The 16,715-nt window shown below is 43.6% G+C and overlaps 3 protein-coding genes across 4 annotated transcripts in view; 1 reads left to right on the top strand and 2 right to left on the bottom strand.

Moving 5' to 3' along the window:
- The window catches only part of LOC126565193 (ubiquitin thioesterase otubain-like), a 345,090-nt gene that overhangs the window by 238,673 nt on the left and 89,702 nt on the right, over positions 1-16,715 (top strand). The window lies entirely within an intron of this gene.
- Positions 4,372-5,208, bottom strand: LOC126565196 (adapter molecule Crk). Its single transcript, XM_050222346.1, has one exon. The coding sequence runs from the start codon at positions 5,206-5,208 to the stop codon at positions 4,372-4,374; it is 837 nt and encodes a 278-aa protein (XP_050078303.1).
- On the bottom strand, positions 8,105-13,250 carry LOC126564567 (sialin). Its single transcript, XM_050221643.1, has 5 exons — positions 13,204-13,250; positions 9,055-9,965; positions 8,846-8,978; positions 8,402-8,643; positions 8,105-8,317 (listed from the first exon to the last, which is right to left on the bottom strand). The coding sequence occupies exons 1-5, from the start codon at positions 13,220-13,222 to the stop codon at positions 8,126-8,128; spliced, it is 1,497 nt and encodes a 498-aa protein (XP_050077600.1). The 5' UTR covers positions 13,223-13,250; the 3' UTR covers positions 8,105-8,125.

Here is a 16,715-nt window from a genome sequence, read left to right as displayed (position 1 = left end):
ATGAAGCTGCTGGCAAAGAATTCCCCAACGTTCCCTTTGATTGTCCCTCTCCTTCCCTTTGTCCTTTAAAATTCCCCACAAACTCCAAGAACGGATTAATGTTCCTAAAGAGACAGCAGATGATGCAGAGATTGGCACTTATTGGCCACCTTAACAGTACAGAATGGGTACGCAAAAACGATAGGCGATAGGTAGAAGTTAGGAAATCGTGAAAACCCAATATCTACAGGCAGATATAGAGCAGAGGGCTTCTGTCCAGTCCTGTTGGAAAATCATCATACGTATCATCACGCCGACTCTCTTGGGCGCGATACGTATTAATCATTTTCCCCCTCCCGACGAATAGAGCCTAGCCCGAACAAGTAGAGACCGTATTTCATTGAACAACGAAACCGAATAGTCCTCTCCGAATGTCCCTTTTTGTTTTGGCTGCCAAAAGGAGGAAACGGCAAAAGGGTCAGAAGGTGGAAGTTATTTAATTTGTTAATTACTTAGTTAGTGAACAACGGCACAGACGGACGGTGTGTGCTGTTACAGCAATTGATTGCTCGATTTTGTTTGTTTGTTTTGATTTTGTTTTCGTCCTTTCCTTTGCTTCTTCACACATTCAAAAAAAAAATACAATACTTTTGCTTTTTGTTTCTAAAATTTTGATAACATTTTCGCGTGCGTGTTGTTTTGCTTCTCTTTTGTGTTTTGTTTAGCTTTTTTTTCTTTTTCTATTATGGATAGTATAGAAAAAAGTCTATCCTTTCTTTATTAAAACACACGCGTATCGTTCATCAGAAAGGGCGAACTAACTTCAAAAAATAGTAAATTTGAGCTGATTACTAAATGTAATTTGAAGCGTTAAGGTTTAAGTGTATGCATGCAGCACACGGGAAGAAAAAACCGAACAGTGTAAATAGTTAACCAAAAAAAAAAAGAGATAACAGAGCAAAAGAAAATAACAACAAATTACAGCAAAAGAAGTGTAAGATGTAAAATGCATAACAAAGAAAGAAGGAAGAAACAATGGAAGAAGGAAGAAAGAAAGGAAAGAAAGAAAAACACACACAAAAAATACGGAAATGGAAAAATAAAAGAGTCCCTAATAAAATTGTAAAACTGTAAAAAAAACGATTTTTTCACCATATAAACAATGTGTTAGAATATTACTTTAAAAAAAGGGAAAAGACAAGCAGATGGAGACAGTAACGGTGGACGGAAAGAAATTGAAACAATTTTAACTTGCAAAGATACAGATACAGAACTTTATATTTCTTTTTCGTTTGTAATTTTTTTTACTGTTGCTGTTCTTCTTTTTATACAAATTACATGCATCGCATTCGAGAATGTTGGTTTTCTCCTCTTTTTTCCCCTTCTTCCCTTTCTTATCTATTTCGTGTTTCACGTTCTATTTCACTCTCTTTTCTCTCTCTCTCTCTCTCTCTTTCTCTTTCTTTCTCTCTCTCTTTCTCTTTCTTTCTCTCTCTCTTTCTCTAAGCCGTTGTTTTTTGTTTGTTTTGTTTTCGCTGATCGTCTAAGGATAACTTACAGGAGACTTTCACTTTGCTTACGCACTAAATATATATAATTTTTCACTTTTTATATATATCGCAAACACAACCCGAAAACTGTTCTGTAAGATATATAATAATGCGTATTTGTTTTGAATATTTTTTGTGCAGCGTCGCTTAGCTGCGTTTTGAGACGATCGTTTGTGTGTGTTTCTTTTGCTTATTTTTTTCGTCGAAGCTAGTTTGTTTTTCACAATACGGTTACTTATAGCACTTTTTCACTTCTCATTTTTTTATTTCTTCTGTTTTATTGATTCACTTTTTTGCTGTAGCTAATTTTTTGTTTGCCATTAGTGTAGCGCTATGCTTCTGTAATTGTTTCTGCAATGTTTTGCTTTTGCTTGTTCATGTCAAGTGTTTTCTTTTCTGTTGTAAATGTCTACACTCTCGTAAAGAGGAAAGAAATCGAGAAGACAAAAAAAACAACTGGTAGGCTTGATTTGGAGTAAATATATATATATGTGTAGATATATACGTGTTCTATTATTGCGATTGTTTCTCTCGCTCTCGTGTTCGGTAGATTAGGTTTCGAGTTTATCTTCACTATTTCCATGCATGGGGTGGATTGTTGGTGCCAGTTTACGCGCTCCTCCCATTTTGGTGTATACTATCTACGTTTACCTCACGCTGGCAATTGTCGCTTTCGTTTGAACGGTTCCAATTATTAGTTATTGCACATTTTTGCCACCTCTTGTTGGATGCATAGTTGGTGTCGTGTAGTGTTCTGTGTTCCGTACGATGTAGGCATGATTACATATATTTGGCTTTGCGGGAGAAGTGTGTTGTGTCTGTTATCCTTTGGGGCTTTTTCTTCGCTTCTCCCATTTGCAAACTCAACCTCTCACCATGCTCCAGTACTCGATTTTACAACATCCTTCATACATTCGGTTTAGAAATCCTTCGCAATAACTTCGTCTATTACTCTCGCGCACTATAATTATAAAAATAAATTGCTTCGGTTTCGTGTTTCCCTTAGAATTGTGTTTACAACCACCACGTGCTAGACTCGTCCACTACGAATACGGGGCGTGTGTCGCGGGTGATGGTTTGTTTTCTCACTCTCACATAAACTCACACTAGGCTAGGTGTAGTGTGTGTGTGTGTCAATCCTTTTCTTAATAACCTACTGCAAAACTTCGTTGACTGGGCGATTTGAAAATATTTCAATCAAAAAGAACTATTTATACGATCGGATCGTTCCTGGTTTTGGGCGCGCGAAAGCTTAGAGAGATCGTGCGTACGAAATTAAAGAAAAGGCGATCCAGAAAAAAAAATCCCCATTGTCCGATTGTGTCCGCGAGAGGGTGGGATCGTTTACCGTAGTGGTAAAGCAAATAGCAAGTTTAAAATCGTTTACCGTAGAGCAAAGCAGGACATTCCATCTTCTAATCCCTAATTGGAGATCCACCTGACTGCTGCTGTGCTATATTGGTCTTGGTATATAAAAAAGCTATGAAACGTAAACTAATCTTAATCTGTCCATTTGTGCTTGCTCCTTGGCTACTCCCACAGGGATCACCACATTAAGTTGCGGTTGGTGGTTACCGTTCATACAGATGGACCCATTTTGAAGATCTTGCCGGATCGCCTACCTAATAATGCTTCTTTCTTCCCTGTGTGTGTGTCTGGCTAATCCTTCTACCGCTTCGTCATGATCAAACGCTACTTAACTGAGAGCCTGAGAGAGTCACCTCGCTAATCTTCCACGGTTACAACGATACGCGCCTTATAATCAACTTACATACTAGAGAGTTTCATTCTTGTTTAACCTGTTGACTGTTACACGATAACCCGGGCTTTCGGGGAGGGCGTTTCGATGACGATCCTCAACTTGATCCTTACACTGAACCAAGTGAACACCGAGACACTTGCGCGGCACTTGCATAATAATGATGGTGGTAATTATAAAGCTATAGAGTAAATAAAACTGTATCTGTGCCTTTCTACGACCGCGGGCGGAGGGCTAAACATTATACATTGGAGGCGTTGCCGCTGTACAGGATTTTCGAGGATATAATGAACAAGTTCACCGAGATATTGATTTGTTCAGGTGCATTATTGATTCAATCTGTGAGATGTTGAATCGCTCGAATGTGGCCGTTAGTTTATTAGGTATTTTTATGGTAAAATATCTAGGGATCCTGAAAAGTTGGCTGAGCTATAGATAGTACAATGGAAAATGTGTAATTCTACAATCCTGCGGAACAAATCAACGAAAATATCCAAACAATTCTATACCTCACAGATAGAATCAATAATATACCTGTGACAATCAATATCTCGCCAAACTTGTTAGTAATATCTTCTAAATCTCTGTATAGTGTGCTTCTTTCTCTCTTTCTCTCTCTCTCTCTTATATTCTTTTTTTAAGCCTAAGGGGATTACTAGTAATCACTGTATCTCTTTCGCGCTTTCTCTCTTTATCTCCGATCTGGAATTGTTGTTTGACCACTGAATCGACAAAGCAACACAAGCGTAGCCTACTCTAATCGTATTTAAAATCACTTAAACTGAATGACTCGGAACGTACGAATGAGTGTGCGTGTGTGTGCGCACACACACACACATCTCACCTTCACTTTTGCTTATCGGAAACGGAACATACACATGGACTAAATACTAAGGCTGTACATGTTAAATATAAGCTACTAGCAGCAACACAGAATTTTAAAAAAAACCGTTATGCATCCCGTGTTCTGTTTACAGCCACAAAAAAACGCAAATTTTAAAAATATAATATAAAATTACCACACATCAGTTAACAGAAACACAGCTTGTGCGAAAACCTATCGGAACTCCCTATCGTCTCGCTTCACTCATCAATAAACTCTACGTGGGTAAAAGGGAAATGCCCTATCTTGCCCTTCAACTCACCCTCCCACTGTCCATTGATGTTCGTTTTCAGCACCTTTATAACGTCGCCAACGCTCAACTTAAGCGCAGTTTCATCGTACGCGTTCGGGACCCGCTCTTGCTTAACCCGGGCCAATGCCGGTAACTGACGGTTAAGGTTCGATTTGAAAATGTTCGAATTTTCCGAATGATGCAGCCCACCACCACCGGTCGCCGGTGGATGATGATGATGATGGCCACCCGGACCTGCACCACCGCCACCACCCGAATTTGGCCGCTCGATAATGTTTTCCTCGTATCGTGTCACGTACGGTACCGGTATCTGCCCGGTTTGGCCCTGCCCATTCCGTGCCGTCCACCATTGCTCCTCGTCCTTGCTAATAATGTGCAGTATTTCACCCTTCTTGAAGGGCAAATCGTCCGGATCACTACCATCGAAGTCGAACTTGCCTATTACCTTCTCCAGCCGGCGTATCATCGGTCTCCGCAGCGGTGTCGTGTCCAGATAGTGTAATTTGTAGAACGACAGCAAATCCGGCAGATCCGCAAACGTTTGATCGCCGATACGGTACACGAAGCACTCACCGTCGGGCGAATTTGGTATTTTGTTTATAATGTAGTGACTCACTTTCGAATCTTCCCGCACGCACAGCACGAAATCGCCCACGATCGTGGTACTGTCCCGTACAAGAAACACACCACTTTCACGCTCATTCAGCAGCAAATCTGTGGCGTCCTGGCGTGACATTGCACCAAAGTACCAGCTTGACCGATCGTACACATCGAAGGATGCCATGGTTCCGTTGCTACCAGCTTCCAATTTCAACCGTATGGGTGTGTGCGTGTGTGTTGTTGTTTTTGTTTTTGCCTCGCGTTTACCTAAAAATCACACCAAATCGTTTAGCAAATCAGACACTTCCGGGCGCTCTTGTTTTTTTTTCTTGCCACCTAGTTGCAATTTGCACTTACCGCACCGATATGGGCGTTAGACCGATGGGTGTGCGTCCGTTCCACTGCCACCCAGGCGCTACTGCAAAGCCGCAAACACTGCAAAGGGGTGAATGGATGCTACACTAGAATCAAACTTTAATCATAACGGGCCACTGCTGCTAGCGATTTTCTAATTTTCTTTAATAATCCCAAACTACCCACCGCGTCTCTTACCTTCTCTTACTTCTCGCCCTTCGTTCGTTCTGTGCTGCACTTGTTTCGGGGCCCAATTATGCTAAACAGAGTACGTCGGCTGCATTCGGTCTCTTTCACGGACGTTCCCGAGCTGTGACGCATGAACAACAGTGGAACAAACACCCGCACTACTATCACATACAAGTTAGTGCACGAAGAAGTGTGATAACTTTACCAAATTACTGTTACTTTCGATAATAACAACTCTCGAGTCTCTTATTATTGGCTCGCGGAGAGTTCGATTCTTTTTCACGCAAATCTGTCACATTGCATTTTCGTATCTGTCAAACTAGTCAAAGCGAACAGCAAGCGGCAAGGTTGGTACATGACTCGCGGTACGGTGGGTACCGTGTGTGGACATAAATGAGGTGAAAATACTTTTAAATTTTATGTCAAATATACTTTTAGTAGTTTTTGTTATTTTAAATGTTAGTATAAAATCTGGAGGATCTGAAAAAAGGGGTGGAGAGTCTATTATTGCCGAGTTTTTGTATCTATGTCAAGTAGTTTGACTTCCTTATGAGCCGATGATCTACTACTATTTATCTCAGATAATTCTACTACTAAAAATATAACCAAAGCTATTAACTGCTTATTTCTTCTTGTTCTTCTTTTTTGCTTAACGACCTCTAAGGTCACGTCGGCCATCGAATGGCTTACTAGACTCGCAGATACCACGTAGTTGGATAGTTAGATCCCACTACGGGAGAATGATCCGGATAAGATTTGAATTCCGGTCCTGGCATTGCTGTTGCCTCTACTACCGATCCGCCCTTGCTTACTACTGATCGTTCATTTGGTAAGCTTCTGATACATAATGTGACCGCCTGTAGAATAAGCCAACAGGTGAAAAATGATTGTGAAGCCAAATTTCTACGAATCTACTTCTTAGTATTTATTGCAAACTTTTTTTTGAACATTTTGGAAACAAGTTGCTGTCATAGCATGAATCATGAAATCGATTATTAGTCGCTTTTTCGATTCTGAAGAAAATATACGATATTCGATTCCCTGGCTTAGATCCTAATTGACAGAGAAGGGCCTTGACCTTCACTCAGGCATGTGATATTGTATATTGTCATTCAAAAAAGATCGGATTTCTCGATCGGAATTTTCTCTCCTTCTATACCCAATATAGAGCATGCCCGGTTCCTCCACGCTAACATTTACCGTCTTTATTGTTCATTCTATTTTAAAAAAATGAGTTCAGTACACGCGCTAAGTGTGTATGTATATTGGTACACGAGAAAAAAAAAACATTGTAAATAAAATATCAAGTACCGTCTCTCTCTTTCTCTGTAAAGTTTAAGTAGATTGATTCCTTCGACCGACGTATATGCACACATCTGTCTGTCTTTGTGGGTTAAGAGTCCCTTGTTGACAAAATTTGCCTATCAAGGCACGAAGAAGGTCAATTTGAATTGATAAAACCCTTAATAGTGGTTATTAAGGCAATTTTGTCAATAAGGAGTAATGTGTTAGCAATGGCAGACCATCACGTTGACCTAAACACGCATCTATACCATAACACCTGCGCTAGCTTTAACAAGATTCTCATTCCACTTTATGAGGGTAGTGTTGTAAAAAAGGCACGTTCATAGAAATCTACACTGTTAACAGTTCCCTTTTTGAACAAAAAAAAACGTAAAAGCTCACACACATATGCGCTGCCGAAGTTTTATGAAGTGCACACTGAACTCTGTCTCGCTTCTGAATGGCGGAAGGAAGAATGAGAAGCGATCGAGGCGGGAAGGGTCAACCTTCAACCAATCCTTCATTCAGCTTCTCTTTCGGTCATGTTCGTTGAATTTATTATTCGATTGCGCCATTTTCATTAAAACATGAAAAATGTTCATTCCTCTCCCAATGAGAAGAATCCTTTTCTCACCGATTTCACACACTTCTTCCGCGGCACGTGGTTTGCCTTTTCGCGCGCATCTTTTTTGTACAGTATAAAATTAAGTCAAAACCCCTGATTAACCAGATGCTGATGCTACATAAACATTCCTTCGGGCACACAATCTCCCTGTGGCTGTGTTTCTCTACTCTACTAACTCAGAAAAAACGCTCCGTGTAGGGTTGGCTTGGCTAATCCTTTTTCTAACAAGTAACACAATGAACTTGCTACAAAATACTATAAATACAGCATTTGCGCTCGCGCAGCATCTCCACTCGGTCTCTACACTAGAGGCTGTGGTGTTTTTTTTTTTTTTTTTTGTTAAAACAATAAGTTATTAAATGCTACGACAAATCTGTAAATTTCTCCCTAATGATGCTGCTTCAATATCTTTGCTACGGAACCACGCGAACGCACCACACACACACACGCACGCAAACGTTTTGAAATTCTATTCCTCGATGTTTCCTTTTTTGTTTTGTTTGTGGCTTTTAATAGCACGCAAAATGTTGTGGTGTGGCGTTTGATAATCGAGCTTATTCTGCCTGCTGCTACTTGGCATCAGCAGCGGCCTCCTCCCGAATATACAGAACACACGGGTGAAGTATTCAAAACGCTATGCGTTTCCCATTTACTTGATCGCGGCCTGTCCGCGCTGATTTAGTGGGACACCTTCCTCGGTTTCACCGTTACCGTCACCCTTCTCGGGAGGATTGTTCCAGGCTTGCAGCTCACCCGTACCCATCAACACGTACGCCGAGGAACCCGTAATGTATACCACGGCCAGAATCCAGAAGACGATCTGCCACTGACCGTAGGTTTGCTGGTTGACGGAAGAAGAGAAATTGGTTAATTTTTTTTTTTTTTAGTTTAAAATTGTCGCAAAGCTTCTACTCTAGTCACTTACATTGTCGTTGGTAAGCACACCGACCATGTAGGCGGATACGAAACCACCGAACGAGGACAGCGTGTTAGCCATACCGAAGATGGTACCGGAAAAGTTGGGTGCAATGTCCAGCCCGTTGCCAAGATAACCGGCCGTGACGGCACCGTTCAGGAAGAGCGATAGCGTGAAGATACCGACCGCCCAGGAACGGTTCTCTCCCATGTACACTTGAATGATCATCAAGAAGCCGGGAGTCATCACAGCTGTGCCGAGAGGAAAATATATAATAATAGTAATCGTCGTTAATAAATTGTATGAAAATCTTTTTCTTCTTCTTGGCATAACGACCTACTAGGTCACGCCGACACCAATGAATGGCTACTACTTATCGATACGCTCGTAACACTCCGAATGGGATTTGAGCGTCAGTCTGCCCCGGTCTTCTCCTTACAAGTAAATGCTTACCGAAGGCGGTGAAAATCTTTCTAGTAGCAGTCGTCGACAATTTGCCAGATTTTCTCAGGTAATCAGCTAAATGCGATGAGATCACAGCCATGGCGTACTTTCCAAAGTAAGGCAAGGACGATAGTAATCCGTTCTGGGGAAGAAAAAACCATACATTCACTTAGTATCCATCTTTGTTCTAATCATTCATTGAGCAAGCTTCCTCTTACCTCCTTAATGTTGAAATGCAGGATGTACTTCATGTAAGTTGGCAACTGATTCACCACGGTAAAGAACCCAAACACGGACGCACCGTGCGTCAGAATAATAGCCCATACCGGCGGTGAGGTAATGATCGACTTCCAAGGCACGTACGAAGGCTTCTTCTTCTTGCCAGCGGCATTAATGGCCGTCTCAATCTCGTTCCTTTCCTCGGGCGTAATACGAGGATGTGAAGCCGGAGTTTCAAACACTACCAAGAACCACACGATCGACCACAGCAAACCGAGACCACCGGTAAAGTAGAACACACTCTGCCATCCGATCGTGGCGATCAAGAACCCGCAGATTGGCATCGTAATAGCAGCACCGAGCGAAGATGCCATCATGTTCGCGATGAACTTCGACCGATCCATCGGTGGAATCCATACAGCCGTCAGCGGATGAATGGCGGGCCAGGATGCACCGAGGAAAAAGCCAAGCACGGCACGCAGTATCACCACCGCAATGTAGTGCGTGTTGGAAGCGAGTGGTGTCAGCAGGGTAAGCAAGCTGGCCCACAGCATGCTGTACCCGAACACACGCCGCCCGCCAATAATCTCGGCCAATCGGCCACCCGGCAGCTCCGTCAACACGTAACCCCAGAAGAAGCTTCCGAGCATAAGATTTTGCTGCCGAGCATCCCACTCAAATTTGTCCGCCTCCTCAATCACGGACGATTCGGTGGTGGTGCTGGATAATTCGGCTAGTGTCGTCGTGTCGGTCACGTCCAATCCGGTACTATTATCTCCTCCGGTAGCTACATTTACGATCGTTTTCGTCATCGCCACGATCGCGATCGTGAAGTTTACGCGAAGAGCGTAGTTCAGCATGAAGCCGAAGATCACCATTATGTTCAGCACTTGCCGGCATGTTATCCATCCTGCAAAAAAAAAGAGAGAGAATAATTTAGTGTCAATGTAAGGTAAAACGTAAGGTTGATTTAATGATTACATTTTACATCTGATACGTCCGTTATACAATAGAGACCGACAGGGACGAGTAATGTCATCCCGTCGGGCCTTCGCATACACACGTCATGCATGCTTTTCCCATCATTGTCCGGTCATTTGCAATCAACCGCATGTGTCATTTATTCGTTAGGTTAATTTATACGCCACATGTCCACTATCCTGTATCCCCCATTTTTCTTTCCCCCGCTGTTCGAGCTCTGCTGCTACTGTTGAGCTGACGTCGATGAAGGCCACACCTCCAATGGAGAGTCCATTTTTTGCACAATACACCCTCAACCCGAGCGTCCGAATATATCTTGATGCTTTCATTTCCCATCATCACCCAAGCTGGTATGCGAATTCTTCGCGCACCAATAATAATCGCTCGTTAGTTAAGTGTGTTTGCGCCATACATATAAATTTGTGGCCCAGGAAGAAGCTACAAATCAACGACGACGTTCAAAGGGGAGCAATAAAAAAACTACATCCACCATAGCTTTTGAGTTCCAGCAGTTCAGCCCATCCTTATCATAGCAAATCATAAACACATCAATCAATATTGAAGACAGCAGTTTCATGTGCGCCGCGAAGCATCCGGACGAGGGCACATGCTTATTTATTTGTGGATCAGGGAATGACGCTCTAAAAAGCACCACGAGTAACAGTGGAAAAGCAAAACAGACCAGTGGCGTCCGGAACTGTGTTTGATTTCTAGAGTTCAACCCTTGACGACCCGTTTGCTTTCCAATAATAGCACAATCAAACGTTACAACTATCATCCACAATCCGCAATTACTGTTTAATGGGTGTACACATTTTAAACCTGCACGGCGGAATAGTTGACGGTGCACACGCATCTCACACGCGGAGGAACGCGTCATCTCGCTTCCCAGGACCAGCCCCCAAAAGGCATTAAAAGGCATCGTGTGTCTGCGCAACGTGCTACCAGCATGCGGCCACGTAATAACAAACCAGAAGCGAACAACAAAAACACTAAAGGCAGATAAAACACACATTCGACAGAAACTGTTATCAATTGACAAGGGTGGTCAGTTTGGGCGTGTGTGTGTGTTGTGGAGAGAATGCCGCGAGGGTAGCAACAGTCGATTTCTTATCACTGCAATGCTCTATTCTGCATAGCTACGATGGGAATTTACTGTAGTAGTTTATCAAAATTTTGGCAGTAAGTTAAGGAGTGTTTTAAGTATTATAAGTGATCACCCTTAAACTACTCATTATCAGTTCAAGATTAGTCAGAAGACATGAACTTGGTGCTAATTAGTATATTCACATCCACATGCAAAACGAAAGCGTGCTGCTAATTTTTTAAGTACAGAAAGGCGTCTCTCTACCCTCGGGAAAAAAACCCCAAAAACAAGAATGGGGACACAATCTAACCCAGCACAGAGTGATGAATACTGCGCCATAAACCATCACCAACCCTACACTATACTCCACACACTGGATGTGGATTTATAAAGCTGCGAAGACGTTAATCACGAACCGATTAAACACCGCTCTGGTATCGTCTTATCGTTGCTTTATTAGACGTGACGAGAGACATCAGAGATAGGAGGTAGGAGCCACCAGCGGAAGTGACGAAAAAGATACACGATGGATGTTGATGACGTGTGGTGTTGTACCTCACCCTATTTGCGCCATTCCCAGGTTGAATGATTGACGGACGGACGGACGGAAAAAATAGTCACTCCTTGCACGGGCCCAATGTCAGCGCATATTCAGAAACCCGTACGCAATTTGCTGTACCGTGTGTCCGTTATCAGTGACCTCGAAATGAGCAAGGTACTGAGCGCCGTGTACGCACGACAAACCAAAGCATTTGTTCTATTTTAACCCCAAAAATACACTTGTGGGAAAGAATACTTAACATTCGTAATTTTTTGGGGACACTATACGTTCGGAGAAGTGGACGGACAAGCAAAAATTGCAAAAATAGCCAACGGAACATCACAGGTTTTAAGGTTGGTTGCTTTAAAACGCGGCACACCTCATTTAAACTGGCCTGTGCTTGTTGAGAGTTATTATGTCACGTGTTTTCTAATCTACCCTTTAAAAGGTGATCTTTACTATCGTTTAATGTTCCACCGACCTTTTCCATCCTGTCTGTCTGTTTTTTCGGAGGTTTGCAACGGGTCAAATTTTGCACAAAAGCAAATATAAATAGAAAACCGAGCGCGCAAATGTAAAGTTCCGCCCCGAAACAGCTGTGTTCCTAGCGTGCGCTACCTTCAATGGAAGCCCACGAAAGTAATAAAAAATATTGTTCAAAAACAAAGTCATCCTACTGATAACCTACCAGCGCTTGGGGTCACCTGATCTTGGTTAAGAAGTTCCACTTTCGTCTATACACAAAGGACCACGAAAGCTCACAACAGTTCATCCTGATTAGACCAGGAGCCAGACTCGCTCGTGTGTCTATGTTTGGAAGACGCTGCGGGTCGGCTTAATCTACCGAGGTCTGCGATTAAGAGCACAATGTTAACGACTTTCTGATCGCTTCAACAAATTTCAACTCCAAATTTTAAGCTCTCAGATGCGGGACGCCCGTCAATGTCACCAAGAATGGGTTTAATTCAATTAATTCCCATCTACACGATCATCACGATCGTCAAATAACAACGACGTAGGAAGGTTCTCCACCACAGCTCGGTTGCTTTATTGGTGTCACACATTCAATTAATTGTAACAAACAATACGCCTCGGAGGCTCGACGACATTCCAGAACGGCCTACGCTTACACATAGATGGTATGTGCTACGAGACCTCCCCCTTTCAGAAAGAAACAATCTGTTTCGATTGACCCATTGAAAAGTTTAGAGACCACACTTAATTGTTCAGCCTACCAACCCATCACTCCTACTTCAAGGGGGAGTTCACCAATGCATCGTTTTAATGTTCCTTGGTAACTCATTCTGGAAAGTTCTTCTCGCAATAGACGGGTTGATTCGGGTGGAGGTTAAAGAAAGTCACCATCGTAGAAAGGGTATATATTAACGGGTTAGGATAGTCGGGCAAAGGCAAATAATTTATTCAAAACCGACCACGTGTGCGTGTGTATGTAGAGGCAAACCAAATACGGTTAAAAAACGTGCCACGGGTTGTAATGGAAACTGTCGGATCAATGTGATCGAATCTAGCAAACCTTACCTGCTATGCCGGTCGACATCTTGCGCCGGTCGGTTCGGGAGAGGGTTTTGAGGAGTACACACGGTTACACAGGTCGGTACAAAAGACCGATCAGTGGATGGATTAAGCTGAAATTAGAAAGTAAGCAAGGTATTAATATTTCTACACGATTTGGTTTTTTTCTTACGATGATACAAATTGTATTCTCTATCAGCAAAGACACAGGAAGTACCAAGTGCGTCCTGGGCACTCCCTATAATTAAGTGGACCACCATAAACTACCAGTCCAAGTCCAAGAAGCTAGTCACCATTCCGAACGGTGCAGGGTTCGTCTTCGTCGGTGTGTTTAAATAAATCTTTGTCAAATTAACACTCTACACATCACACGGCCTACTACAGCGTTAATTGCCAACGCACCTCTTTACGACCGCCAAATATTGACGTAAGCATATCTCTCAGCCATGAATCGTTTGGGTTTTTTTGTTGTTTCCTCAAATGTGCACTGCCTGTCTGTCCGCCGGTCTGCGCACAAACCCCCCCGCGTTTCCATTCCAATAGGAAGACATTCGCTTTTGAAGAAGATCGATAGAGCATGAGGATATAAAAAAACGGAATTACAGTGTTACAAACAGTCGCTCATCATAGACAGCTGTGCCAGCATTTTAACAACCTTCCCCCATATTGAGTAGTTGCTGTTTTTTTTCCGGTGGCAAAAAAAAAGCTTCCGAGATTCGACATCGTCGAGGCATCGTGGCGAGGTGAGTTATCGAGATTAGACGAAAGACCTGTCTCGATTCAACTCGTGCGCGGCGCACTATTAGATTTGAATAATTTATGCGCAGGCGAAAAAAACGTGCTAATGAAAATGGCCCATAAAGAAACACTTTTAAATGTCGGAGACAAAAGCTTTTTAGAGATGGGCACACACCTGGACAAATTCTAATCGATTCTGGTTGCGTTGGCAGAAACGTGCGATAGCCCAGACGGCCTCGTGAATCTCTGATGCAGAACCACTTCTCTCGTTTTTCTTCAAGGTTAACGTCTCGATCGGAGAGCTAGATCAGGACGGGGGACCGTTATAGGAGGTGGCATTACTAACGACGCGAAAACCGAAAACAACGCGCAGCAACCACAAGAAGCAGGAGGCATTCTTCCTCTTCCAACCGGTTCTGGTTGGTAAGATGTGTTTGTGCGGCGCCGGTATTCCCAAGGCGCCCCATGTCCTTGGCTATCCCTGTTGTGTCACCTTGTGCCGCACTTTAACCGTGCCTGCTTATTACGTGCTTGGCAATGGTGACTGCTTTTGCATCGTGAAGAAACAAAAAAAAAGGGTCGAAAACAGGTCGCGAAACTCAGCGCGCCCGTTTACATGTAATGTAGCAGAAGCCCTTTGAAATCCAAAACCTGTCCGAAGCCGGTAGGGACGCGTGTCTTCGTTTATCGCACGGTCGGTTCAACGGACTTGCGGACACACGCATCTGATGCAAGGAGGAGAAGGTGGTCGAGGGTATCTGCTGCATACGTGTCAATGGCGTGTGTACCTGCGCTGCTGCCACATGCAAGCGTTTTATGTTTAACACGACGTTCATCATCGTCATTGTTGTTTGCTGTTGTGTGTCGTCTGATACACTCCCCCTCTGTACAGGGGTTTCGAGGATACAATTGGCAGGTTAACCGAGATTTGTTCAGGCACACATTATTGACTCTATCGACGGTTCTCGATCGAAGTTGCCCATTGCTTAGAAGACTTCAATTTCAAGAGGTCTGTTCATCCGTTGATAATACGAAAACGGCATTGGACTTCAGACGGTAGGATTCATCCTACCCCCATCCTTCATCCGGATTGTTCCTCCGTAGTGAGGACTAACTAACCAACTACGTGATATCGGCAGTCTAGAAAGCCATTCGATGACCGGCAAGGTCGACCGGGGAAGGTCGTTAAGCTAAGGACAGGCGTTCCAGATGGCCTTGCCGTATAAAACCTGGCGCTGTTTCAGTTGTCCACTATTCGACTTGCCAATTTACAGTATTAGTTGCTTAACTATATGCAACTTGGCTGCATATAGTTAAGTCAACTATATTGTCGAAAACCCCTGTAAACTGGCACGCTGGTCACGCAGTAGGCTTTCACACCCGTTCTCCTATATTTAGCATAACGCCCATCGTGATTAAAAGCCCGAATGACGAATATTTACATTCCTGCGGGGCCACCCCACACCTCACTCCTTTTTTCTCCGCGTACACCAGTCCTGATAGATTTTATCTTTTAATTACACTGGAAGAATGCTTCAATCTCCTTTCGCAGGTTGCTTTGCATTTCATCTTCCTGAGCGCTCTCTGGATTGAACTGGATATCTTGGGAAACTGGTTTCGCTTGTTTACTAGCAAAACCCTTAGCCACACTAGACGCGAGGAGCCACCTCTTACACCGTCGCGGGTGGGCTAGGTTAGGGTTTTGTCCTCCGCAAATCTAGACTATTTACGCTGGGCGCTCTTTTAATGTCGGTAAAATGCCGGTGTGGTATTAGGGAAAATCTTCAATTTGTTGTCTGGTGCCATCATTACTGGTGCACATTACACATCTGGTCGGCGAATAGCGAAAGGAGGTAACATTTGCCCGCCAGCTGTTTGCCGGCTTCGCACATGCAGCAGCTGCACCTCTCTTCCGTTTTTCCCTCCAATTTCCACACATTGCCCATCTTCCAACACACACATTAAGACTTTCTTCTCACAAGGGATTTCGGTTACGGCAACCTTCACTACTCAGATCGTGGTGGCCTCTTTTTTTTTTTTGACTGCCGAGAGGACGGAAATATCACCAAGAGACGGCTGGCGTCGTCATTCGCGCGTGTGTGTGCATGCATCCATCGACAGTAAAATGAGCAAAAATGCATTAAACTTCCTCGAACCGTCGCCGTCAGCAAATCACTGATCATCGATTGATCCGTCCCACACATTCCCCATGTCCCAAGCACCCACGGAGGACACACGGAGTTGCATTATTCAAGTGTATGCGCACACGCACACAGTTCGTTTTGATCACAACCGAGAAATGCATATCCGCTGGCTTTGCATCCACGATCGTACCAATCAAGTGCAAATTCCCTTAGCAACCCGCTTCGACATTCTTTAACTTGTTGCTCACCGGTCAACACCAAACGCGCAATCACTTGAAAAGTTAAGTTCTTCTGCGACTTACCCGGACAGAAATTAACGAGGAGACACACCGAGGCGAGCGCGTACACGACGGAAAGCACTGAAATGTTGAACCGTTCGGTTTGAGTGCAAAGATGAAACAGAAAACGCACACCACACAATAGACGCGCGGTGAGCATATTTCTGGTAAACTCGTGCTGCAAACGTCATACGCCGTCAGGGCAGCGTGCACACCAACACACACGCGCATGAAATCGCTCACTCTGCCATCACGACAGCTTTTACTCACAATAAATTCGCCGGTGGTACAGTGCGTGCCGTAAAAAAGATAAAAGGATGAAAAATGAAAGGAGTGCAGCTGTGCGTATCATTTCCGC

Source organism: Anopheles maculipalpis, chromosome 3RL (assembly GCF_943734695.1).
Source record: "Anopheles maculipalpis chromosome 3RL, idAnoMacuDA_375_x, whole genome shotgun sequence".
Classification (NCBI taxonomy): domain Eukaryota; kingdom Metazoa; phylum Arthropoda; class Insecta; order Diptera; family Culicidae; genus Anopheles; species Anopheles maculipalpis.
Note: the sequence above shows the minus strand (reverse complement) of the source record. Positions and strands in the feature narration are given on the sequence as shown.

Bases quoted from the DNA above. Each gene is read 5' to 3' on its own strand.
- LOC126565196 (XM_050222346.1), bottom strand. From the start codon at position 5,208: ATGGCATCCTTCGATGTGTACGATCGGTCAAGCTGGTACTTTGGTGCA.
- LOC126564567 (XM_050221643.1), bottom strand. The intron at 8,979-9,054 runs GTAAGAGGAAGC...TTTCTTCCCCAG, and splicing joins TGCATTTCAACATTAAGGAG to AACGGATTACTATCGTCCTT. The intron at 8,644-8,845 runs GTAAGCATTTAC...CTCTCGGCACAG, and splicing joins AAAGATTTTCACCGCCTTCG to CTGTGATGACTCCCGGCTTC.